General features: G+C 47.0%; 1 protein-coding gene across 4 annotated transcripts in view; it reads left to right on the top strand.

Annotated features, from left to right (window-relative positions):
- Positions 1 to 27,532, top strand: part of Myo5b (myosin VB) — a 279,722-nt gene that overhangs the window by 187,607 nt on the left and 64,583 nt on the right. For all 4 annotated transcript variants that reach the window (XM_041639124.1, XM_041639122.1, XM_041639123.1 and 1 more), the window contains exons 13-18: positions 445 to 567; positions 1,320 to 1,403; positions 12,647 to 12,802; positions 13,442 to 13,539; positions 15,656 to 15,742; positions 26,581 to 26,692. In XM_041639124.1, coding sequence (XP_041495058.1) covers positions 445 to 567; positions 1,320 to 1,403; positions 12,647 to 12,802; positions 13,442 to 13,539; positions 15,656 to 15,742; positions 26,581 to 26,692 — 660 coding nt within the window. The remainder of the gene's footprint in view (positions 1 to 444; positions 568 to 1,319; positions 1,404 to 12,646; positions 12,803 to 13,441; positions 13,540 to 15,655; positions 15,743 to 26,580; positions 26,693 to 27,532) is intronic.

Here is a 27,532-nt window from a genome sequence, read left to right as displayed (position 1 = left end):
AAGAGAGGGCAACAAGCTGAGTCAGGACAGTAGTATGGATGAGCTAGGGCCAGGAGTATAGACTAGTTATGCCGGTCTTCTGAGTGAGCAGGAGCTTGGTGCTGAAGGGAATGGGTGTGCTACTGCAAGAAGGAGCATCTTCAGACAGCTCCACAGATGGGATTCTGCCCCTCAGTGTCCGTCTTCATCCTCCCCTTGGACTTCCCTTTCTGCTGGCTAGCTTGTTCTTTGAGGCTCGATACCCTCCTCCAGATGCTGGCTTACACAAGACAGGTCAATGACCTTTCATAGCGGGATCCCAAGAGTTTGCTGTTGAGTTGTTCATACCACAGTCAGTTAGTATCCTGGCTTGAGAGCTGAATCCAGGCTCCAACCCACCGCCATGTTGTTCTGCTGCCTTGTCCTGCTTCATGTGGCACTGTATCCAGTTTTGTGCTTCTCCAGGTCCCCAAAGGAACTGACCAGAACTGGGCCCAGAAGCTCTATGAACGGCACTCCAGCAGCCAGCACTTCCAGAAACCACGCATGTCCAACACAGCCTTCATTGTCGTCCACTTCGCAGACAAGGTATCTGCCCTCCTGGTTGACCTAGGACACCTTAGGCCCACAGTAGGAGAAATAAAGGGTTTCCAGGCTAAGGAAGTGGTCCTTGTGAGTTCCAGTGGCCTGGGGTTGTAGGTAGATTCTCCTCTGACTTTCTTCCCCATCCTGCCCTGGCCCAAACTCTGGTATACCAGACTGTCAAGATGAGGCTCAAGATGAGCATATGCTAGCACAGTTGCTGTTCGGTCACATGCACAGCAGGTAGTAATTGAGGGCTGCTCTCCTGGGAGGACGGCAGCAGTGGAGCAGTTAGGAGTCTGCTGTCATTGAGCCTGAGAAGAGGGAGGGTCAAGACAACGTACTTACACCATTTGCGTTCCTTCTGGAGTCGCCGAACTGATCCCAGTGATGGGGATAGACACTGAACTGCTAAATGGATTTTGACTGAATTCTTAGGTGGTAATGTGCATGTAATTGCATATCCTGATTCAATGCATCTAGACTGCTGGCTGAGAAGCTGTGTTCATGGAGCCCCAATGAAGTTTTTCTTAAGGGAATTCCCTTTTAAAACAGCATTTTCTTCTGCCAAATGAGTACTCAGTTGCCTCTGTGTAAATCTCAGCCTATCAGATTTGCATTTTAAGCAGGGACATCTGTGGGTCTCCATCTACTCTTAGTTCTTTTAGAAAATGTTGCTAGATGAGATGAAATTACTTAAGAAGCTGCCAGGGCTCCTGACACACTAACGGATTTCCCTTTCATTGCCATGGCCTCAGGTGGAGTACCTTTCCGATGGCTTTCTGGAGAAAAATAGGGATACGGTCTATGAAGAACAGATCAACATCCTGAAAGCCAGCAAGGTAAGCAACACTGGGAACAGGGCTGGCAAGGTGACTCCATGGGGGAATGCTTACTTGCTTGTGTTAGAATACTTGTATAGGGCCCTGGGTTCAATCCCCAGCACCATAAAAATAGAAATATGGGAACTGGGTGTAGTCATGTATGCCTGTTATTCTAGCACACTGGAGGAAGAGGCAGAAGGATCACTGCAAGTTAAAGACCAGCCTGATTTACATAGCAAATTCTAGTTGGGCCTAAAGACTGAAGAAAAAAAAAACATATAAACCAACAGATCTGGAATGGGGTATGCTGTTGAGTCCCACTGTGGAATACAGGAAGGTAGCAATATGGGGTTTGTTGGTTACATCTGGTGGAGCAGAAAAGCAGGAAGAAGGCATCTCTCTATTCCAAGAGAGGAAGCTAGGAAAGACACCCCACATGAAGCACAGGGGAAGTATAAGATGTTTGACAACCAGGAGGAGGCATAGGAGTAAGCTGTGGCAAATCTTCCTTCCCTGCTCACATACATAAAACGATTTGAACCCCTTCAAGGCTATTGTTTGTGTACTCTGTTTCTATTCAGAACCTAGTGTTTGTGTGCCTCGTTTCTATTTGGCCATCTGAAGGGCAAATGCTGAATGTAATTATATTCATCAGGGTTCCCTAGAGAAACAGGACTGATGGAATGAATATCTGTAATATTTTATTATCATGGCTTACATGACTATTCTGACAATGACTGTCTCCCAAGAGAAAGTCCAAGAACCCAACAGTTGTTTGGTACATGACGCTGGATGTCTCAGCTGGTGTTCAGTATATGTTGGAATCCCAAAGAAGTAGGCTCAAATACTAGTGAAGGAATAGGTTTTCCATTGAGGGCATGCAGACAAAGAGCAAGAGCTTCCTTCTGCTGTGTCCTTTATATAGGCTGCCACCAGAAGCTGTGGCCCTGATTTAAGGTGGATCTTCCTGTGTCAAATCAAGAAAACCCTTCACAGGTGTGCTAGAGCCTAAGTTTTTGTTAATTCCAGATGTAGTCAAGTTGACAGCCAAGAACAGCCATCACAGTAATAAAATATGAGCTTCCAAGGACATATAAATCTACTTTGGAATATTTATTATCTTCAAAATTCATCTGATTCTTTCTCATGAGCATAGCAAAGAAATGCAGATAGGGTGACAATCTGTACCCCTCACTACACACATTTAAGAACTGGCCTGTGAGACACCAGCCCAAACCCACTGTTTGTTTGCAGAGATGAGCAAAGCTCTTACTGTCCCTGGATGAGCTGATAAAGATCTGCACAGGAAATATGGAGGGAACAGAGACTCAGCGAGAGTCTGCAGCCAGGAGAGGCTGAGATCACGTGAAAGCAAAGCGTGCCTGGGAGTGCCTGCAGCCAGGAAAGGCCAGTACACCTGTATTCTAACGGCTGCCAGCCTCAGCCTTTCGTGGACCCAGGACGACTCTGCAGGACATAGGAGCCTTTCTCCCAGACCATATGGCACCTAACTCCCTGCAGGGCCCTGATAACACGGGAGAAATGACAGAGTAATTTCTCCTTACTGTAGGCTTTAGAACTGTGAATGCGGTAGAGAGGAATGATAGAATGGCGGAAGCACAGTCGGTAGCAGTGACCCAGGTGCTTAGAGCCAGGTGAACCCTCTTCCATCAGGGGCCTCAGGTGGGATTTAGGGAGGTTTGCATCAAAGCAGCCCATGTTTGTTGTCATCACATCAGGGAACAAACACAGAGACAGTTGGTTTGGTGCAAACGTGCATAGTGTGTTGGAGTTTGATGTCAGATTAATGCATTAGTTCTCAGGTCCGGGGCAGTTAGCTGGAAGTTCTCCGTTTTTGACGAGAATGGGCATGGGGTACAGTAAAGTACCCTCTAGTCACAATTAGAGAGAATGGTTTGTGTGCCACTCCTAGCCCATGTTGCCCGGGATTCTCAGAGGTGGCCTTCAGGCATGCGAGCCTCTGCCATCTTTATGTAAGTTCCTCCTTTGGGGGAAGAACATAAATGATGACTCAAATGCAATTTAGTTCTGCTACTGTTTTGATTTTGAGTGTCTTACTCTGAGGAATTTGGGAATGTTATAACCTAAATGTGACTATTACTGATAAGAAAAACTGCCTGGCAAGGCAAGTATTATTATTAACTAAGAAGTTTCTGCCATTTAATTTTATTTACCAGCTTCATTGAATAATTATGTATATAGACGCATCTAGACAATCTCTGGGATCTTAGTCCAGTGAAAAAATGCAGTTAGTCATACATGCAAAATGCAGAAAGATATGTGTGATGTGAGGCAGGTGTGTGAAGGTCGAGAAGAAAGTCTACAGAATAGAGTCTGTTGGAGACCTTGGTGTCAGCAGTTTACTAGGGAGACCTGCAGAAGTTGGACATGGTTGTACTTAGGGTGACAATTATTGCAGCATAAGAAGCCAAAGCAAACTCAGCAAAGAGCAGGGGTGGGGGGAATGTCTGAGAGACAGCAGGTGCAAGCTTCCAAAACTCTTCTCCCAGTGAACTCACACAGGGTGTGCTGAGTTCCTCCAGAGAAGCAAGCGCAGCCATACTTTACTTAACAGAATGATTACCAATGGGTATTTACACAGGCACCCTTGGTCTAGTAAGAGCTAAACTTCTAGGCTCCCAGGAGAAAGGCAGATACTCTCCAATGAATGATATGAATGATATCATTTGCACAGTCAACTTCAGAATAGTGAGCCGGTCATATCAGGGAGTGGTGAAAACTCCCCCGAAATCCAAGTTGCCAGAAAAACAGGCCATGGGAAGAATGGCGCCCTTGCTCTTTTCTGCATATGATACTGTTTTAGGTTAAACATGCTGGATTTTTATTAGAAATTTAGTCATAAAAATTCCGGTATCACAAAGTTATACACAAGCCCCTTCTCCTAGACCATGAGCCATCTTCCAGTGAATGTCTAGTCTGCGTTATAGCACACTGGTACATCCTTTTAAGGGTGAGATAATCACGTGCGTACATGCGTGCTTAGTCCCCTCTGATTTGTACACATCAATGTATCATGGCCATCCTAGCACATGCGTACACAGCCGCTTTTCTTTCTTAAATAACCCTTGGTAGCTTGCTATTATTTCACAAGTAGAATTGTGAAATCAGTGGGTTTGTGCAAGAGTTGTAGAGTTATTAAGTTGAAGGGCAAAAAGTCTGCGCTGTGTGTTTAGAAAGTGATAGACTCCCTTGTTTTGCCCCAACCCAACCACCACACTTCTAGCTTTCTCTTCCGCCAATCCCATGACCATGTTGCCTCCCCTCCACCCCCAATGGGAAACAACAGGTGAGCCTCCACAGATGCAGCCGCAGAGCAAAGAGAGGCCCTGTGCTCTCGGGCTCTGCCTGGTGCCCGGCACACCTGTCGTCGTGAATATTTACACAACCCTCTTTACTAAGCCGCTTTCATGTTTTCAATGTCGCTGGAGTAGCAGTCCTCTGAGACTTGGGTTTCAAACGCATGCCAAAAATAGAATAATAAAGAGCTAAAAAACATTTAAGACCCTAGGACATCAATTGAATCATGTAACACCTATTTTTTAAAGATAAATTTTAATCTCTAAACACAGCTAATTCTCGAGTTGTCTTATAAATTCATAATTTTATTTCAAGCACGTGTATTTTATGAGAAACTATTGGCTTTTATCCTCTAGCTGATAAGAAATTATCACCTCGTCGAGAGTAATTAGGTGGTGTGAAATAGAGGACTCCCACCTGCCCCCAGGAGGGGGACCCTCTCAGAGCTCACACTGGTAGGAATAAGGCAAAGCAGTGCTAATGATAGTGTGATTAGGGAAGCCTGTTATGCTGTGAACAGGTAGAATGGAGCTAATTGCCTTCTCGGCTATTAGGGAGCTATAAATAGGGACAAATGCCTCTATAAACCCTGCATTAACACATTCGGTTCCTTTCAATACTAGAATAGCAAGTTTCTCCTCCCAACTTTTATGCTTAAGAGAAGGAATGTCTTAGTGTATGGGGAGACCAGGGGAGTAATCCTAAGAAGGACAGTGTTTTTCCTCTGGAGATGTTCTCTTACTGCTGTGCATAGGTCAGAGGGACAACTGTTGAGTTGGAAATTTGTGTTAGTGTGAGTCAGGCAACCTGACTCAAGTGGACACGAGTGATAGCATCTCTCCATTACATGTCATCAGAGAAGTGACCTCAAGAACGGTACGGTTCAGAGAGTCTGTCCAAAGCACCTACCCTGAGCCTGGCGGTCCCTGGGTCCAGGCATAACAGAGAAGGCCCTTAGACTGAGCTCCAGTACTACCCTTGAAACAAATGTTTGTGCCTTAGGGTTCTCCTGGGGGGGAACCAGTAAAGTGTGTGTGTGTGTGTGTGTGTGTGTGTGTGTGAGAGAGAGAGAGAGAGAGAGAGAGAGAGAGAGAGAGAGAGAGGGTTTTCTCACTCTTAAGAGGTGAAAACCTGGTAGATGATCAGTGTTGAGGCTGGAGCCTCAGCAGTTGGAGGGGTCCCACAGTGACTCTCGCACCAGGGAGGTCAAGAACCCAGTTGACACTTAGTCCACAAGGTCAGGTACCTCAGAAGTCTCAATCTGGGGCCACAGCCCTGAGAGGTTCCTACCACTAGCCCTTAGTCAGTGATGGACCCTAGTTCCGAAATCAGCCACAGCAACAGGGAAGATCTACTTAGTGACAGGAGGCAGCGCCAAGGGAGCAAAAGGCCCTTTTTATCGGGACTGCTACCAGAAGGTGCTGCCCACATTTGGGGTGCATCCTCACCATCCTCACACATTTGGAGTGCACCTGCCCGCATCAGTTGAGGCGGTCAGAACAATTTCCCTGTCCAAGTGATTCAAATCTGTGGCAAGGTGACATTAAAACCCACCGCCACCGTTTGCTTCTAAAATTCGTTACTGTCATGTGTAAACCTGTATCGTGCTCTATTGAGACAGGGCACTATGACATATGTGCTCCTCGGGATGCTCGGGATCCTCTACCCCAGCTGTTGGAAAATGTGTCTGAGAATAAGCAAATTAGAAATTCAGTTGACAAACAGTGTTGCCTTCCCTTTTCCAAGGTGGGCTGACTCTTCCAAAGCCCATTAACTATGTGTTTTTATTTAAATGTTGAAGATCCACCCTCCTCCCACTGAAGTGTGATATCAGCCACGCTAAAGAACTGCTTGACTAGAAAGTGCGTGCGTTTTAATGTTTGCAGCAGTTTCGAGGAAGAGCTCCTGGTCAGACTGTTCTCCTGTGGCCTCTTTCCGTGTCCCGTGTCTGTGTGAAAGGAAATCTCCGTTATAGTCTTATAAACACGAATGAATAGGCGTGGTTTCCAAGGAAACAGTGTGCACACGGCTGTAATTGAAATTTCCTTGGACTGTCAGTCTTTAAAAGGTATTTTCACGCCTCTCTCAATCCCTTTGCAAACAGATTCGCCTCGGGCCTTTAAAGTCCGTGTCTGGTCCTGACTAGCAGAAGATAGAGAAGCCAGGACTTATGGGGACAGTTCACATTAATGGCTAACAGGATTAGCAGTGTGTTTGGTTTGTCTGAATGTGTTGCCGGGATTGCTGTCGAGTTTCTGTGGAAGAGCCTTGGTGGACACACTTCAGTGGCACCATAGGAAGAGCCGAAGGACCAACTCTCATTCCTGGTCAGCAGCTCTGATGGCAAACCTGGAGTTTCTTCTTTGCCTCTCCCAGCAGTGTGGGTATTTTGTTCTTTGAGTCCTTTGTCAAGTTGGAATTTTGTTGGGATTTCAGGTTTGTTTCTATTTGGGGCGTCCCCAGGTAAAGTGTCTCCTGGGAGACGGGTGAAGAGAGGTCTTGCCAGGCATTTTCTGCCTGGCTCTTTTGCTGTTGCCTACAATCCAGGGTTATATAAGGGTTCCTCTTGGCCTTTGAGTCTCATATCCAACTGGATCTTTCTCTATGACCACTGAAACATTTCCTGCATATATGAAGCCTGCTTCTCCTTCCCAGATGCAATCTCCATAGCAGAGATCTGCAATTAAAGCATAGCTTTGGAAACAAATCCCAAGCCCTTTAAATGTGTGATACCATTGTAGACTCCAATCTCCCTTAGATAGAGAGTTGGTATCTCTGAGTTGGCCTAAGAATAAAGGGCTGAAAATTTTAAATACTTATTTCTCAGTCTGACATCGAAGTTTCGATATTTGCTCCCAACTATAGGCCTTAACAAATTTTTCGCTTAAGCTATTAAAGACTTCTGCAGATTAACTCTCTCATAGAGTGTAATGACATAGATCAATAACCCTTACCAATGCTACAAAGACGTAGACACCCATGATGTCCCTGTAGACGTTCTTGGGCAATGGTATGCCCTCGCTTGGATATGCCTGGACACTCAGGTAGAGTTGTAGGAGGCCTCTGGACTGGCAGTCCCCTGCCTACAGTGTCTTCTGTCCCTGCTGTCCCTGTGTTCTCAGCATATTGTGGTGACTTTCTGTTGCAGGAAAGTTAGGACCCACACATTTTAAACAAGGGACTTCTGGGTAAGGGTTACATTTAGAGAGAGCTTGGACTGTAGGTAAAATCTGTCTGAATCGTGGTTCACAAAAGAGCCTAGGTGGTGCTTAAGGAGGGCAGCCACATTCTGATTCCTACAGGGAGAGGACTATGACAGAACCTGAGACTTGGATGAGATGGCGTGGTCCCTGCCCTCAGTTTCAGCAGTCAGTGGGTGAGAATGCTGTCAGAGGAAGGAAGGTGCAAAGTAGACAGTTGGAACTGGGATCATGGTGATGGGAGGGCTCCAGACTGGAGAGTCAGGCTTGAAGGAGTCTGCAAGGAATGCCTGTTAGATAACCCAGTGGGGATCTGGCAGACAGGAGCGCAGAGGGCGGAGGGGTCAGAAGCTGGACCAGGGGAGAGTCCTGGAGAACTGAAAAGCAAAAAAGATTAGCAGGTAGTAGAACTGCTATGTCTCTGAAAAGACCTCTAAAAAGGAAGTATGGGTCAGTGGGTAGAGACCCCCAGAGGACAGGAAGCCACACCACTTATAACATAACCCTGGACTTTGCAAGGAGGGCTCCAGATGGTCTCTGAAGATTCATCTCAGCAGTGTAGGAGGAGGCCCAAGGCAGCCTCCTGAGACATGTCTGAGGAGGAACGGAAAGGAAGACAGTGTCTGTGGATACCAGGATGGCTTGTGGTGCACAAGAGGCAGGAAAATAAACTGAGTGAGGAGGGACCACAGCAGCAGAGAGACTTGAACTTCCAAGAAGCAGTGAACAGGGAGGGATTGGGGTGAGAAGACCTGAGAGTACAGGGGATGATAAGTTAGCGGGTTCTGTCAGGCTTGTGTTCTGTGTTTTCACACCTGAGCAAAGGGCTATAAAGAATGGGCCACAGAGGCTTCAGACCCTAGTTCAGCACTCCTCCTGCCATGTTGCACTGCCTCTCAGAGGTCTGCAAGTTTAGAGACTCTGCTGACCTTGGTTCCACCTAGAATGGGCAAAGCATCTCCTTGGTCATGGCTACAGCATCTTCAAAGCTGAGCTACAGGCAATGGTCTTTTCCCGAAGAGCTCAGGTAGCTGCCCCTCTGTGAGCAGTGCGTGTTGGTGAGTAGGTACTCCTGTTATCTGGTTTTTCACACTAGCTCTGTGGTCTTGGGCCCTAAGCCTCAGGTTTCCTCACCTGTAGAATGGGATGTGGTTGGTACTTGGACCACATAGGAGGAAGCTTGAATGGTACAGTCTAAGTACTGTTTACCACCTGCTTTGACTTGTTCCCTTAAATATCATATTACTCTTGGGATTAAAAATAAAAATCCTAGCCGGGCGGTGGTGGCTCACACCTTTAATCCCAGTACTCAGGAGGCAGAGGCAGGCAGATCTCTGTGAGTTCGAGGCCAGCTTAGTCTACAAGAACTAGTTCCAGGATAGGCTCCAAAGCTACAGAGAAACCCTGCCTCAATAAATAAATAAATAAATAAATAAATAAATAAATAAATAAATATAAAAATTAAAAATTAAAAAAATCCAAAATAAATAAATAAATAAATAAATAAAAATCCTTCACCAGCTGGTCCCTCTTGCTTCCCTCTCAAGCACACTGTACCTGTACTGACTTCATGTTTTTAACAGTTTCCTGGATGTACTGAGCTCCATCCCTGCAGGTCCTTGCCCCTGAGACATCCTTTTCTACCCATCACATATCCCATTTACCCAGCATGGTGCTATGGGCATCTCTAGTTGGGTGGATCTGGGCTGGAGAAGAAAGCAGGCTAGGCAAGTTAAAAGGAGCAAGTCAGTGAGCAGCAATCCCCCATGTGCTTTAGTTTGGTTCCTGCTGCCTAATTTCTTGTCCCCAAGCTACTGCCCCAGCTTTCCTCAATGATGGTCTACGGTAAGCTAACATTCTACCTGTAAGCTCAAATAAACCCTTTCCCCCTCTGAACTGCTTTTTGGCATAACGTTTATCACAGCAACAGAAAGCAAGTTAGAACCCTCCCATCCCCCAAGAGAACTCATTCCTGGCTTCCTCATCACAGACCTCTGGTTTACCCAACTTTGTCATTTTCTCATTTCCTTTAGGACATCTTTCTGTCATCTTCCTTTCAATCCTGTGGGTAATCGATAAGTGTTTGTGTTCACTTTCCATGCTGGACCATAAACTTATAGCACCTAAGAGTCAAATAGTTGTTTATATCCGTTGTTTTAGTTTGAAATCCTTTCTATAAGAGACAGGCCTTGAGTACTAGTTTTGAACATTAGCCATCACAACCTTGCACCTGCAGGTGGGTACACCTGTGCTGATCCTCTCAGGAGTTCACACCTATGGCCAGGCCTAGCGATTGGTGAAAATCAGCGCTTTATTTTTCAGAATTTATGCCTGTCTTGTTACTATACAATGAACGCCAGAGGTCATTGCATGGGATTAGCGAATGCTTGCTGTGCAGTGTCTGGACCTCCCAGTGCAGTGTGCACACACCAACTTCTGGCCAGTGGTTTAATGTCACTCTGGGTATGGTTGAGTTGCAAGGAGCCCTAAGGGGATGAGATGGACACTAGTCTGCTGTATGCCCCAGTCACCTCAGCCTGCCACTCAAGATCCTTACCTAAAAGGGTTGTAACGCCTGCTTTGGATGAGCTGTGTCACCTGATCCTGACACTCAAGTTCAGCTCTTGTGTGCCACCAGCACCATCTTGCTGCTTTATTTGGATACTGTCACATACTCACGTGACCGCATTGTCAAGCGTGTGACTACGAGGGCTGAGATGAGCTAGGACCTCCTGCAGACTCTAATGCAATGTCCAGGCATGTTGCGTGGGTTTCATGGGCATCTAGGACTGTGTTGTGGTTAATATTGAATGTCAACTTGACAGGGTCTAGAATTACCAAGCTGACAAGCTCCTGAGCTTGCCCGTGAAGGGTTATATTGATTAGGTCAGTCTCTGGGCATGCCAGCAAGGGCTTACCTTTGTGGGGTTAGTTGACGTGGGCAGCTCCATGCTTACCAGGCTTGTATCCTGAACTGAATAGAAAGGAGAATTCCACCTGAGTAGCAGCCTTTGCCATTCTGCATCTTGACTGTAAATGTAACACGACCACCTACCTCAAGCTCCTCCTTCAGTGGCTTCCCTGCCATGATGGACTAAACGCTTAAACTGAGAGCCTGAACGAATGCTTTCTCATGGAGTTGCGTTGTCGGGGTGTTTTCTCCTAGCAACAAGACGAGTAGCAGATGCAGACTCTGTGAAAGCACAGCACCGGCGTGTAAAGTGCTTACATGGGTAATATCATATTGCCTTTATCCCTGTGTTAGGAGCAGCAAGGATACCGTGGGCTCAGTAACATTAGGGCTCTAGGCCCATCATAGGCCAAGATGGCTTCTATGTGCTATAGACTAGGTCTATGAGATACACAGGAGTGGGTAGGGTGTATTGGGAGAAAGTACAAGGGATGCAGAACTGATCCCAGAGAGACAGGCTTTACGACATGCAGAACGAAAGATAGGATTTTTGAGGGAGGATGAGCCCAGTGAGCAAAGGTGGAAGCGTGGACCAGGAACATGATGTTCATGATCAGGAAGATCAGGGGAAGCAACTTGATGAATGTACCACAGTATCTTCTGAAAAGTGATGGGATCCGATGTGCTAGCCCAGGGCATCCAGACATGGGAGGGGAGGGGATTCATGCATTTAAGTGACCTTTAAAGGGAGAGAGTGCGGAGTGGAATAGAGGAACCCAGAATCTGAGGCATTGCCCTTTGGCCTTTTTTCCATTAAGATTCAGTATGCCAGGACTGACAAAGGAGACGTTCCACACTCATTTCTCTCTCCACTGTCAGGTGTGTACTGGAGACTTCATAGCGCTAGGCCAGCATTGATGTTCTCAGGGAATGAGGGCCCATGTGTCCTCATCAGGATGAGAGTCTTGATGAACAAACACTCTGTGTGCCATTAGCACCTTGTCACCATAACACAGGGGCCACATAACAGGGTCCTGGTAACCATCTTCTATAGTAGATACAGTCTCCACCCCACTGTGCTGATGGACTTGGGCCAAGTAATGGTACAAGATCCAGCAATAAGTGTTAGAAAACAGTGACATTTAGACATAGTTCTGTGAATGCCCATCTCAGTCTCTCAGTACACCGCAAGGAAACTGCCTTTGTAGGTGAACACTTAATAACACTGCCGGGGAAAACAACCTTTTCCAACCCTTTTCAAGACTGAGGTATCACTCGCTACATACCGTAAAACCTACCCTTTTGAAATACGAACTTCAGTGGTTTTCAGTAAGCTAACCAAGTTGTGTAACCATGCTACAAATTCAAGAATATTCTCACCACTCAAAAATGAAAAACTGCAGTCATTAGCTGTATGCCTGTCCCTCTTGGGCACCCGGTAGGGCACTTTGTGATGTCCAGATACTTTGACTAAACAGACTCACATCTCTGTTTTCTTTTATATGTAGCTTTTCCCATGTAGCATCATCTGTGCTACATTGTAGCATGTGTGAGGACTTCATTCCTTTTTGAATAATACTCCATCATATTAATATATCACTCTTTATTCGTTCATCACATGGTGGTCGTTTGGGTAATCATTACATTGAAGCGTTTATAAACAATGTTGCTACAAATACGGGTGCACAAGGCTTTGTGTGGATTCGTGCTTTCATTTCTCAGAAATATCTGTTAGCTGTTTTGGAAGAATCTGGACAACATTAAACTATAAGAGATCTCCTTTGCACCCTTCTTCCTGTGATTGTGTCTAGTTCCCACTAGTGGCTGACTTGTTCCATGATGACAAGGACTCTGTTCCTGCCACCAGCACAGCTAAGAATCGATCAGCTTCAAAGATCAACATTCGCTCCTCCAGACCCCCCGTGAAGGTCTCCAACAAGGAGCATAAGAAATCCGTGGGCTACCAGGTCAGTCCTAGTCCCAGGCCTGTGGCTTGTGTAGCAGGGCTGGCGTGGAAGGGACCAGCAGAAAAAAGATGGGGACAAGAAGCAGGGTCCCACTAAAGGTCTCCAGATAGAGTGGGAAGAGGGGGCTTAAATAAACCAGGGAACATCCAACTGAAGAGCTCACTTTCTCGTATGTCTCCAAAGAGAAGGCCCTGGTAATCCCACCTACTGGATTTGTCGATTTGGGACGTCTTATGTAAACCCCACCATTTCCCGCATGTTTGGGTACAGGCGGTACAACCGCGTTCCCCATATTTAGAGACATCAGGCCTCTAACATACAGTAGGAAGATCTCTTGTCTCTTAGCACTCATGTTTTATCTCTTGCCACCCCTATCAGTGGGAGTTGGGCACATTATGGAGTAGCCCCTCACCCATTTATTTTAAAGAGCCCTACTATCAAAGGACTCAATTTTGCTCAGCAAATTACAAGTGTCGGTCACTGAATGTCTTCCTTTCTCTGTCCTTTTGAATTAATTGTCGTAATAATAGTGATTTCTGCTGCCACCATGGACAGAGCAGTCACTGGCATGCTAGTGTTTCTTCACAGTGCATTGAACAGACTGTTAAATATGACTAATGCCTGGTTTTGTCCCTGCAGTTCCGCACTTCCCTAAATCTCCTAATGGAGACTCTGAACGCCACAACGCCACACTACGTGCGATGCATCAAGCCCAATGACGAAAAGCTCCCCTTCCAGTAAGTGCCTCCAGGTGTAGCCACCCCAGCCTCCTTATCCTGCTTCAGAATCAGTGGGAACTAGGCGGGCTCAGCCTTGCTGCCCTCTACAGAGTCATCTGCTGGCCAGTCAGTCACTTCCCAAGTGGGCTCCCTGCTGAGCCCAGCCCTCTCGAGAATTATTTTCTGATGAGACCAGCTCCAGGCATGGTGTGTAGGGCCCATGAGAGACTTCTCCCACCCTACAGTTCTCCCAGAATATCACCATGCTGCCTTAGGATATGAGGTATCCTCACTCCGCAAGCCATGCTCTGGCCACCACGGCAGGGCCGGGTCTCAGAGCTGGGGTGTATAGTTGTCAAAAAGTGTTATACAGAATGGACAAGAGTGAGGAAAGGTGTGAGCTGCTAAGAAAAAGAATGGCCCTTTTTAAAAAGGAAGAAGGAGCCGAGCAATAGTGGCTCACGCCATTGATCCCAGCGCTTGGGAGGCAGAAGCAGGCGACCTCTATGGGTTCTAGAAAGTAGCATAGAGAATGGGGTTGTAGTGGTTGGGTACAGAGCCCTGGGACAAAAATCTAACAGAGCATCTATTCCGGCTGACTGCCCTAGAGTTAAGAGGAACAGAGCTGCCCCCTGAGGGCTTTCCCAGGATTGTGAGCAGCCCTCACACCTAAAATCAAGGGTCTGATCCCAGAACCAGGCTGCATATCAAAGTGGACAAAAGCACCTTGGGGCATGGCCTGGGAAAGGGTAGGTTCCAGGGGGGTGCTTTGTGTTTCCCTTTGTCTTCTAAGCCTCTAACACTGTAGAGCTTTGGTCCTTACAAGAGGCATTAAGTTATCAAGTAACTGCTCTCATCAAGACCACATAAAATTCAATGCTGAGTTGTCCCTTGTACACACAATATCACTAGTGACCTGAAGCCCTCTCATTTAGAGCTGGCATAAACAGGAAGAGAATTAGAGAAGCCAGGTTGGGGGTGGAGCAAGCAGTGTGAGGGAGATGAGGAGGTAGAAACAAGAATGGGCCTGAAGGAGAGTACATGTATTCTCAGACCTAGGACCTACACGGACTTGGAGCGTGCCTGATACCCAGTAACAGCTTAGCGTCATCAGTCTCCAGGAAGATGTCTTCTGAAGCTATGCAAGCTCAGAGGCACCGTTTGCCAGTGTGATGACTCACAAGGGAGGCTTGTGTGGCAAACAGCATGAGAAAGTTATTTGAGCCAGGCCAAGGGCGGGTCACACAAAGATGAGTAAACAGTCGTTCTTATAGAGAAGGAATGTGGGTGGTCATCCCTAGGTCACCTCCATCCTTGGATTTCCAGAATCCAGGTGAGCTGTGCAGCCATAAGAGAGCACCAGGGTGTCAGGGAGAGTGGCTGATGGCATACCCGGACTTTGTCCTGTGGGCTGCTGCAGGTCCCACCTGTCTTCATCTACCAGGGCCAGCCAGCCGCCTGCAGCCTCACCAGGGTTTTGGTCAAAGGCACTGTGCTCTCCAAGGCTGTGGGCCTCATAGGTCCTCAGTCTTGTTCTTTTATCTCCAGAGTACAAGGAACGAAAGAAACATAGCCCTTGGCTTCAGCTGAGCCACCGACAGAAAGAAAGGGCTTGCGTGATCTTCTCCGAGGGGAACAGTAGTCTCAGCAAATTCTAAAGAGTGACTAATTCTGAGTCAGTTTGGTTCTCAATAAGAGTTCTGGCTGTCCTGGTCCCCTGCTGTCTTTCCCCAGAGTTCCCTGCAGCACCTGCTTCCCCATGGAACTCACAGCATGTCTTGCAGTGTCCACCACTGAGCCCTGTCCTTTTCTCTCTCCTCGCCTCACACACAGGCTCTTAGAAAGTCTGTGTGGAGGGAAGAACTGAGGGCAAACTCTAGAGAGTGGACAGGTGTGCAGACCTCAGGGAGGCACGTGGGCAAAGAAAAAGATGGGATTAAGGATGTGCACAGTCTTAAGACTGCTAGCATGGCTCCTCCGCCCTTTCTCTGAGCTTCACCCCGACCTTGTGTGTGGCCATCTGTAGCTGGTGGCCGCAGGTGTCTCACGTGCTGCAGGAGCAGCGTGCTTTCCCTCCTCTCTCTTGCTCTCTCACCTGCCAGCATTCCCTTCATGGTATGTATTTACTTGGCAGCTTCGACCCAAAGAGAGCCGTGCAGCAGCTCAGAGCCTGCGGAGTGTTGGAAACCATTCGGATCAGCGCAGCCGGCTACCCATCCAGGTAATGTCACCAGTGATACTAGTGATGCCCTCCTCAGGCTGCTGGAGAGCAGCAGGGTATAGCGCCCCCCTGAGCCATGGTATGTGCAGTCAACCTGGTACAGCCTCAACCAAAGCTCCTGCACCCTGAAGACCCAAACAGGAGGCTGACAGAAAGGAATTCAGCCTGGCCTGAAAACATGGTAATCAGCAGGACCAGGCTTGGAGGAGGCATCTCAGATCTGGGTGATGGGCTACCTAGAGCTACAAAATGGGCTTCTCAGTCTTATCCTTCATTTTTTCCACCATTGTATTGTGGCAAAATATGGTGACAAAATATTTACTGTCTTTATTATTTCGGCTATACAGTTCAGTGGCATTAAGTGTAGCTGTTCTTACATCTCAATTCCTTTAATCATGTCAAACTAAAAGCACTCAAGACAGTTGGCTGTTTTAGTCTGTCTCCCGTTACTGCAACAAAATGCCTGAGTGAACAAGACTCTCCATGCAGACAGTTTTCAGACGGCCTTATGCTGGTCACAGTTCTGGTCTGAAAGCCCGAGGTTATGTAGGAAGGAGTAAAAGTATTGTCCAATAAGAAGAAGGAGAGTAACTGAGGTTCCACCGTCCCCTGAAGGTCAAACTCAATTGGCCTAACAACTTCTCCATAATCCCCCTTAGCCCTGCTTGCCTCATTGTTTCAATACCTCCCAACACTGCCATTCTGGGACCAAACTTCTAACCGAGGAGCCTTCATGGGACAAACCTTATCACACTGTGGTGCTGCGTTCCAATCCCTGCCCCAGCCCTTGCAGTCGCCCTCTCTACTTCTCCCTTTGACCAAAAGACATTAAGTCTTTCTACATACTGTCTTTGGGTGAATTCTAAATACTTCATCTAAGTATAATGATGTGGTACCTGTCCTCTTTGTGACTGGCCAATTTTCTGATATCCTTGAGGTTCTGTATTGTATTTTACATGTGATAGAATTTCCTCTTTGAGGGAATGGAGAGTGCTCAGAGGTAAAGAGCACTGACTGCTCTACCTGAGGTCCTGAGTTCAGTTCCCAGCAACCACTGGGAGGCTCATAGCCATCTAGAGTAAGGTCTGGTGCCCTCTTCTGGCATGCAGGCATACATGCGGACAGAACAATATATACATAATAAATAAGTGAATCTTTAAACAAACAGAAGAGTATGCTAGCACGCTTTACCTGTCGTCTCACCTAGTGTGGGCCTCTTCACCTTTCAGTGTGAAATCAGATCTATTGCAGAAAGTACTGCTTCTCCTAGCTAAGAATAGCTCTTGTGGAGACTGGGAAGATGTTACTCAAGAGTTCCAGCAACCCAGCATCAGAAGTATCATCAGTAAACCCATTGCTGGGGGCAGGGGCACCAGAGACAGGCAGATCTCTGGAGCTCAGTGGCCAGCCCCTCTAGCCATTGGTGAGGCCCAGGTTCAGAGACCATGTGTCTAAATGAACTAAGAAAAGAAATAGCCGGTTGTGGTGGCGCACGCCGGTAGGATTTGCTGAAGGAGGCAGAGGCAGGAGGATCACGAGTTCGAGGCCAGCCTGGGCTACACATTTTAAAAAAGAAAAAAAAAAAGAAAAGAAATAAGGTGGAGAACAATCAAGAGAGGCACCTACCGTTAACCTCTGACCCTTATGTGTATATCCACACACACACACACACACACACACACACACACACACAATACATGGCTCTCATGATCTAACCTGTGTTGTGGATATGCCACAGAACTACATGATAGGCTGGAGAAGCCACACTAAGACCGTGACTCTCCTCTGCTCACTCGCCCAGCGATGGAGAATGGGTGGTTACTTCACTGGCTCTTCCAAAGTCATATGGCACACATAATGTCGTGGAAGCCAAATGCCTTCTGCTGTCAGCCAAGACTGGGGAGAGTGGTGTGGCCACCCTGGAGTCTGCTCTTCAGGATCCACTGCTCTGAGATCCCTCTCTTTGGGGGTTGGATGTGCCAGTGTGGGGGTAGCCCAGGCCTCCCTCCTCTCTGCATCTGGCACTTTCCCAGGCAGTGGAGCAACCAGTCTCATACCCTGTGACTAATTACCCATAAACAATTCCCACATGCCAGGCCGGGAAGGGAAATCGCTGATAGACCTGCGAAGTGTGAGCATGGTTACTAACCTGCTGCATCTAGGCAGCTTTTCCAGGCCACGAAGGTGTAGGCAATTGTTCAGGGTAATGTTGATCTTCCCTTGAGAAGCAGAGGCAGTGTCCTGGGGGGCCTGTCTCCTGTTTCCATCTGAAGGTCAGAGCAGAAGCAGTTAGAGACTCCGCCCACTTTCCTGTCTGTTCTTGCAGTTTGGGCATTACCTTTTGATTGGCACAGTAGCACTCAGGTTTTCCGTGCCTGCCCCCAGGCCCTGGGTTCAGACTCTACAGTTCCATTCATCGGGAGAACTGGAGGAGGGCCTAAGAGCTTCCAAGTCACGTTTTTATGAGTGTTGCTTTCCTGGCTCTTGCATCTGCTGGGCCCCCAAGACATCATCTAACAAGAGCATCTTCAGTCCAGCCATTATTAGCCTGTGGGTTCTCAGAATCGTCCATGACTCATTAGTGGCCAGCAAACCAACTGAATGGGCTGTGGCCAGATTTTCCTTGAAAAACTTAGCTTGAAAGAAAGGATGTTATGGTGTGACCACATCTCTGTGTTACAGGTAGAAAAGACACAATGTAACCTAGCATGTTTCCCAGTGAGGCTCACAGAAGGACGTGGGCTGCTGAGTCGCCAGCCAGCAATCGAGTTGGTTCTAGAATCAACACCCTTTTGCTGGTACTGTGTTATTTCCCAGCAGTACTATTCAAGTCAATCAAGTACTCCCCTTCAAACAAAGGCTATCGTCACACATAGCCTGTGTGGGAGCATAAGGATCTGAGGGAGTGTGAGAAAAACTTCACGTTTTCTTTTTGTGAAATCCCTGTAAGTGTGTGACCTCAAGTCAGCATCCTAAAGTTCCCCAAACTCTGTAGGCTTAGTTTACAAGTTGTATAAAAAGGCTTGGTGGTGTTGCTCAGTGATACTGTGCTTGCTTTATATATATAAGGTCCTAGGTTCAATTCCCAACACAAAACACACATAGTGTACACACACACACACACACACACACACACACACAAACATACTCTCTCTCTCTCACACACACACATACAAACACATGCTCTCTCACACACTCATATATAAACAAACATACACACTCTCTCTCACACACACACACACATACACACACACTCACACACACCAACTATGTTAGTTATCTCAGGGAAAACTGTTTGGAGGTATTGTGTAAGAAGCTCGAGGACATGCGTATGCTGTGCCTATGCTGTGTATGGCCTGAATGAGCAGACAAACCTGAGGTCATCATCTCTATGGATAATTTGGGAAGTGTGTACAATATGATTGTGTCAGGCTATGAAGGCACAGGAAAAACATGTGACAGTGAGATAATCTAGGAGAGATAGGGCCACTGGGAGAAGACCTCTCTCAGTGAAAGGAACCACCTGTTTCACCAGGAGCTTTCTATATGAATAATTTTGTGGTAGGACAAATGACTTTCAGAAGCTATCACTCCGAAAGTGTCTCCTTGGACATCAGGAGGAGGATGAATGTGTTTGACATGGCTAACTCTATGTCCTCACGGTCACTGTTCTGTATCCACCTGCCACCTCTGATCCACTGGCTGAGATCTCACACAGCCTTGCCACGTGAAATCATAGTGACAGAGAGTGCCATTGCATTCCTACAGCATTTGTCCTACAACACAGTCTGTTTTCAGAGTGGATGGGGGGAAGGTTTATTTCTGGGGTCTCCCGAGAGAGAGCTTTATGTAGAATGAGAACCGCCTTCTGCCTCTGTAGGCTGCTCCTCTCCCACAATCTCTCTCCATACCTCTCTTGAAAGCATCCAGACCTTTGTGGGAAGATACGGCTTCCCACCAGGAGCTCAAAGCTAAAGCCACGAGCTTGAGCTGTTTAGGGAACCATGCACACACAGGTGCAAGGATGTAGTATGTACGGGAGAAGCTGGGGCCTCTCAGAGGAGTGAGCCTTCAGCTGGGCCTTGAAGAGCAAAGACTCAGATTGATGGGGAGACAGCAGGAGCTGTCCCTCCATCGGTGGCAGGCATTCTCTGCCAACTTCGTGCCCTCTTGCAGCTGCTAGTCTGTGATCACTCTCTAGGTGTGCCCACCTTCTCACTCGGGCAGCAAAGAGGACCCATGCATCTGACTCTTTAGCTCCACACTGAAGAGGCGTTGACAGTTCAGTCCACCTAGCTGCAGGTAGAGCTGCCGCCAGCAGGGTTGGCATGCCACAACTTGCTGGCCTCTTCCAGCCCACCTAATATATATCTTTTCCTGTGTCCTATTTGTTTAAGAGCTCTTTCCAGCAGGTAATTGTGGTATCTCCGCGCCTTTTCTTTTTGTAATTACAGGTATTGTAGGAGGTGCGGGGAAGAAAGGATGTGTTTCTGGTATTACAGGACATGTTGCAAAAAGCTATGGTTTAAATGCATGGACTTGGATTCCAACACTTGCTTCCTATGTCCTACTTGCATTTGCTGCCTTAACACATTTTGCTAAAGGGTCCAAGAGAGGTTTCCCTTCCCAAACTACCATGGAAATGTTACATTAGAGAAAGCAGCACTTTGGTTAGTGTTGAGTTGGAGTTGCATCACCCGTTCTATTACAGGTGGACCCTAATCCCCTTTCATCCCTCTGTCCACACCAAGCTCCAGCATCTGCCATGCCATTGTGAGCCAGTCATTCTGTTGACCTGACTTGAGAAGACCTCCATGGGACTAGAGGGATTTGAGCAGATGGGGATTCCCCTTGTAAAAGGATTCCCCTCCCCAGCTGCTGAGAACTCACACAGGGGAGTGATTTCCCTCGAGTTGGCTTGTTAAGTAACTGCAGAGCATTTCCCAAGCCTCATCTGTCAGTGGGCTCCTGTGATGTGGGAAGTCCAGCTTGTAACATCTTCCTGTGTTTCTCTTTCTGAGTCACCAAAACATGAGAAATGGAAGGGAAGAGCACAGTCCAGGATTACAGACAACTGAGGACTCTCCCATGGAGTTCTTCCAGGGGCTCAAGCCCTGGAAGATTCTTCCACCCACCCAAGTGATAGCTTGGAAGGAATTCTTTCTCCTATGTGAAAATGAAGGCAAAACAAGCACCGCGAAATTTCCCCAATCTCACCAGTGCGAACATGTGTGGCATGGTTGGCCAGCAGCGGTGTTCTGGTTCCCCCTCTCCCACAGGCTTCAGGGTGGCTGTCTTCTTTTATCCTCCCTGAGAATTACAGCTCTCTAGGAAGCTGACTTATAATGAAAATGTGCCATTGAATTCGAAGCGCGGTGCAGTAGCTAAGAAATATGCTCACCGGAAAGAGCATAGAGAAAGATGATGGATGGACTGTGTAAGACAGCAGCTCCCCGTGGCCCTGGTTCACGTGTCTGTGCAATTAACCATCTCCAGGCTCTCTCTCAGCTTTGTAACTGAAACAGCTGTGAGGCAGATGCTGCTCAACCAAAACAGGTGTGGGAGGACTCCCCAGACATGCAGTGTTTGTACAAAAAAGTCAAACAAAACTGCATGAACTCAGTTCTCATCCTATTCTTGGAACCCCTGTACTGGTTTTTATCTTGAGATAGGGTCTAACTTTGCAACCCAGACTGGCCTTGGACTCATGTAGTGCCTAAGCTGGCCTCAACTGCTAGCAATCCTCCTGCCTCAGCCTTCCAAGTGCTGAGCCTATAGGAATATGCCACCATGAGCAGTGCTTGCTGAAAAGACTTCAGCTTTCTCGACTTTACCTTTCCCAACCCAGGTGGGAAAACTAATTTAAAATTATAGGATATATATATATATATGTATATATATATGTATATATGTATATGTATATATCCCAAGCATTGAAATGTGTGCCACATGCCTAGACATATACATGTTTCTGTGTGGACATACATTTTCATTTTTATAGGGGATCCAACTTCACTGTTTGTTTTTGGATATGCTGTTATCCCAGCACCATTTTATGGAAAGATCACATTGACTCTTGAGATTACCAAGAAGAAGTGGTATCACTTACATCTTATAGATGAGGAAACAAATCCCAGAAAAAAAATGTGATTGAATCAAGTCCTCCCAGATGGAAACAATTAAGGGTGTGTTGGCTCTTGTAGTGGCCAATAGTATAAGTTATACTTCTAATCCTACCCTGAAGGATTCTTCACAGTTTTCTCAAGGGTCCTTGAGACCACTGACCATGGCAACTTCTTTGTGGTCTGACATCATAGGGACTGACTTGGAGCATCACACCAAAATCTGTCTCGGGATGCAATCTGAGGATTTATATAATCAAACCAATATCCTCATTCATAGGGGAGCAGCTGTGGCCAGCCTATCTCTTCTGCTTGCCCCAGTTTACTGATAACTCCGTTCACCCCACTTCACAGATGACCTTGCAGGCAGACATTCTTCTGCAGAATAGCCTCACATGATGATGGTCAAATCCAGTTCAAGGCTCCAGATGGGAACCTGGACCCAAAACAACCCAAGGAACCATTTTCTGTGCCATTCATAGCAGCTGTGTTATCCCTCAAGGCCTCAGGCCTGAGGAGCTCATTTCTAAGAGGGCCTTTCTCCAGACTGAAGGCTCTGATGAATGCTTGCCTAGTCTGGAAGCGGTCACAGCCCTCAGCTCTTCCCACACACACAACTATGACTGTTTAGCCAGGCCGGAGTACAGGTGAAGGAAGCCATTTCTGAAAAGGAAGCATGATGTTGAAGACTAGAAAGCCCAGTGAGGCATCCAGCATATGCATTGGGATCCAGGGAGAAAGTCATGGCTAAGGAAGTGGGGAAACCTACCTCCACAGTGGCTGATGCACTGTAGAGCACTGTCAGGAGCTGGTCCTAGTGTCAGAGTGTTTTGCTTCTGCTACTAATATGAGACAGAATTCCATGTCACGCCGTCCTCAGAATGGATGCTTTACAGCCAATGAGGCACAGTGCTATCCCAAGTGAGAGAAGACATAGCATGGTCACCTGACTAGAAAGGGTCCACATGACTGCAGGACACCAATGGCTGCTTGTTAAAGCCTTCTAAACCAAAGCTCAACATATATTCTATAGCAAATGTCTTTGCAGAGATTGAAGGCTTTTTGTTGTTGTTCCATGTCTCAGTGAGGGATAAGTGATGGTTCAAAGTTACAGTGTGCCCTCTATTGTACGGGATTCTCCTACACTGAAGAATTAATGTCCTAATTTTTAGCACCCCCTTTAAAAGACACTTGCAGAAAAAGTTTAACCTGGAGGGTCCAGCCATTTGAATGGTCAATAAAATACTATTCAACTATAATAAGCAACTGGTTATAAAGATGTCACACTATAGGCAGGGAGACTTTTCTGTGAAGGGTTTCTCACTAGGCACTCCAGGTCCATGGAAAGGGGAACCCATGTTTGATCCTGGACTCTGCAGTCAGTGATGTTTCTATAGGCCTTATGATGTCAGACCTCAGAGCAGACCCACATCTTAGTTTGTCTCCTGGGAGAATGAGCGTCTTCCCAAGGCTAAGGATTCTCTTCTCAGCATCTAGCTTTTCCAGCTTCACCACACTACCCTCTCCTCATGCAGGTGTGTCTCAAAATGTGTTTGCAAGTAAAAAGGATGGGGTACCTTGAACAGGAAGGAACATACTGGAAAGCTTTTCCCAGCACCCCTGGGATGACTCATTGGCTATGAAGGCCTGGGTACGTTAGTGAGATGGGTGAACCTGTTCTGTGGGCGAATGAGATGTCATGCAGCCTGGCCTTTACCTGAGTCACAGCGATGGCCAAGGTCAGAGCCAGGCTTCCTGTGCTCCGAGCTCCTTACAAACTGGCTTTGACGTCTTTGCAGCCACATCTCTCCCACCCTCATAATTTCCTTGAGTTGTGGATCTGTCAGCAGTAAGAGGTTTTCAAATTAGAAACATTTAAGGATTTTGGCCCAGCTAAATGCTGTCTTAATTATTTCCCAGCAAAACTGTGAGCTCACAGAGACAAATAGTAAGTACACAAATAACCGTGACACAGAATTCGAGAGGTGCCCTTCAAGAGTCAGGGGAGGCAGTCGGGAGAAAGTGCCCAGCAGATTAAGGGGAAAGCCCACACAAAGCCTTACATTCTGAGATGTTTGTATTGATGATAGGGAGGGAGGGGTGGGCAAGGGACTTAGACTCCAGGAAGCGCACTTTCACAGGCACTGTTCCATTGGGTTCTTAGCCAAGTCCATCTTTCTCTAGGACGGGGCCATGGCAGAAAGAGCCTAGGAAAGCATCAGCAAAGCTAACTAAATAAAATGTGCATCTGATTTGCATTTAGCTGGGAAAATAGTCTTACCCTTTCCTTCTGTAAGGTAGCTGCTAAAAACAGCAGGTAGTCCACCACTGAAGGGTGGGGAAGTTTCTGCCCAATGAGTAGAATGCAAGGGGCAAGGGGACCCCTTTTCTGGTCCCTCGATAGAGTCCTCAGGGCTCTGTTGCTCTCTGCCCTCCCTCCTTAAGGGAGTGCGGGCCAGTTTAAAACCAAGAAGTGTAATACAAAGTAGATTAGTGGTTGCCAGGGCCTGGCAAACCTGCTCAGAGTTGTGAGAGTTCATTTGGGGGTTGTGTGTGTTCTGGAATTGAATACTGGGGATAGTTACACAACTTCATAAATACATTAGAAGTTATTTTTAACTGTATAAGAGTAGATTTGGGCTGGAGAAATGACTTAGTAACTAAAAGCACTGGCTGCTCTTCCAGAGATGCCAGGATTGTTTCCAGCTTTCACAGGGCATCCCACAACCATTTATATAGCTCTAGTCCCACGAAGATCTGATGCCCTCTTCTGGCCTCGGCAGGTACCAGACACATCTGTGGTGCACAGGCATGCAAGAGGACAAAAAAATAAATAAATAAAAAATCATAGAAGGATATATTTATAGCATATGACATTCCAAATGCTTTTGCTTGTTAAAAAGGAGCAGACTTGAGCCAGGTGTGTGGTGCACACCTGTAGTTCAGCACTTGGGAGGTGAAGGCAAAGGAGATCCAGAGCTCAAGTCCTCAGCTTCTTGGTGACTTAGAGGTCAGCCTGCGGTACATAACGTTCTTTCTCTAAAAGGAAAGTATGTCATAGAGGGAGAAATACAGCTAGGTAGAAAAGTCTTTTTGTTATTTCTACTTACATTAGTCTCTTTCCCTCCAAGGCCCAGCTGCTGTTGAAGCAGAGGAACTGGGGGGGGGGGGGTTGTGGCACTTTGAGTGTAATATGCCTTGCTATGTCCAGTTCCTGGAACCCCAAAGTGCTCCTTTCTCCGAAGCTTCTAAAGGACTTTCTATGTGAGCGAAAGAGTCCCTGAAAAAGGGACACAATCTGTTCGCTCTCCACTAACACTTGAGCAGGTTGGTCTGAGTGACTAGACAGTCTCTGGGCAAGGCCACCAATAACAGGAATGGCAGATGACTCACCTCAGTGAATGCTATCTGAGCAAACTACCAACAGCCTGTCCCTATTGACTAGTATGCAGTCCCTCCCTGATGTCTCTGAAGGAACAAGCCGTCCCCACTCTGCAATGGCCACAGACTTAGAAAGATGGGGGAGGCCTGTACGACCTCCTGATGAATTGAGCTATAACTCCAAGCCACCTCGGATGGGGGCTCATGTTGATTCTGCCATGATTCTGCCTCTGCATGAGGAGGTCATGAGCATTTCTGAGTCAGGAGGGTTGGTGCAGTGATAGGTGTAAACTGGAACAGCATTCCCGAGGAAGAGCAATCCTGCTTAGGAGACTGCGTTTTTTGTTTGTATGTAGCCAGTCTCAGATTCCAGGGGTAATTAATGGAAGGTCTTCTAAAGACTACCAAAACATAGTCAATAACTCCGCCTTGTACAGGCAGTGAGTTAGGAGGCTCTTCAGTTATGTGGGGATGGGGGACATCTTTACAGAAATCCCAAATTACCCCCAATTAAGAGGAAAAAAATAAAAAGAGAAACCAACACCATAGCTTCTTAAGCCATTGGTAGCAGCATCCCACTGGATGTGGGAGTTACAGGGCAGCTTGACTCTATGCCCATTTAACTGAATTGCAGTAGTAGGTTCACCCCTGGAGTCTATGAGCTCCCAAACCTTAAGTTCTTGGCTGGATTCCAGTATGGGGCATGCATTTCCTTTGGTAGAGCAGTCCTAAATCCAAGCAGAAAGCAGTTATTTACCCCATTAACAATGCTGCCACTACTGTGACCATGGGCACATGATAGTTCTCTGATAGCAGTAAACGTTTGGTTTGTGTACCTATTTTACACACCCGTGTCCTGGGGATCAGTAAAAACTTACCAGGTGAAAAGGAGTCTGGCGTGGAAATGTCTACGATGACCTGTTCTTCTCTCTTCCAAATTAAGAGCAGAGATATAAGAGATCACAGTGGGGACACGTTCATTCCCGAGCACTTTTCTGCCTTTAGAAATGTGTTTACAAAGATCAGTAGGAACTCTGTAGACAGAGCTGTGTCTAGATAAGGTGCCCAAATTCTCCAGTGGTGGCAGCAGAAGGGAGGGCTTTATGGATGTGAACAGATGGATACCCTGGCTCTCTGGGTGGTACCTCCCTAACATTCAGTTTACCCAACTCAAACTTCAGGAGTCCTGATACACTGGAATTCCTTGACGGGTATGGAAAGAACAAAGCTCCCCCGGGACTGATCTGAAGCCCCTACAATAACTTTGTACAGTAGCCTTGACTCCATGAGACAGCATCCGAGATCACCTTCTGATCTACCCTGGTTTTCCTCCAGGTGGACCTACCATGACTTCTTCAACCGGTATCGTGTGTTGATGAAGAAGAGAGAGCTTGCCAACACCGACAAGAAGAGCATCTGCAAGTCTGTGCTGGAGAGTCTCATCAAGGTGATCCGGCTCTAGGAGGGCACGGACCAAAAGCCCCAGTGGTGGAGGGTGGAGGCTACCTACAGCTTTGACTACATCCCCACAAAACCACCTAAGACATCAAGTCATTGCCTGCAGCAGTGACTGGGAAAGGGGAGTCCCCTCCCCTACCTAGAGCACCCCCTGCTTTTCCACATGTCAGCACACACAGAGAGCAGGTCTCTAGGGTGTGTATGGAGGTGGCCCCTGGTGGTGGCTGCTGCGGCTGCTGCTGCTGCTGCTGCTGTTGTTGCTGTCTCAGCTTCTCCGGCCCCTCAGAGCTGATGTGCCCAATGGAGATCCGAACTGTAGTCAGCCTCAGCTTGTTATAAATAAAACAGCAGGTTCTCAGGCCTTTGAAAAATTGTTTTAAATGAAACAACCTTAAAACTACATTAGAGGCTGAGAAATTTTAAGAGCAGAGCCATGAGGGGCAAATCCTTAAATATTTCAGTAGTTCTAGAGAGTTCCAGAGTTATAACAGAGTGTAATAATCTGTGTCTCCATAAAATGCTGAATTGTAGAAAATACCTTTCAGAACATGATAAAATTATGTTAAACATGCTTTTGTAAACTAGCAAGCTAAGACAGTGCTGAGAGGGTGGTGGGATGGTTGGCTAAGCTGTGCTTGGTGGATGGGACTCTGGTTAACTATGATGTTGCTGTGGTCCATCCATCATCGCTGTACATGTCTTGACATCTTATTTTTCATGGCTTAGGAAAATGTGTTTCGGGTCAGCTAAGTTCAGTTCATATATAGCACTGGGAGTTCCTTTCTTTTGGTGTCAGGACTGCACTCATGGGCTTCCATGACCACATAAC

Source organism: Microtus oregoni, unplaced genomic scaffold (genome assembly GCF_018167655.1).
Source record: "Microtus oregoni isolate MIOR12 unplaced genomic scaffold, Mior012 000057F_ref0000458, whole genome shotgun sequence".
Taxonomy (NCBI): Eukaryota; Metazoa; Chordata; class Mammalia; order Rodentia; family Cricetidae; genus Microtus; species Microtus oregoni.
This window is presented reverse-complemented; position numbering and strand designations above follow the sequence as displayed.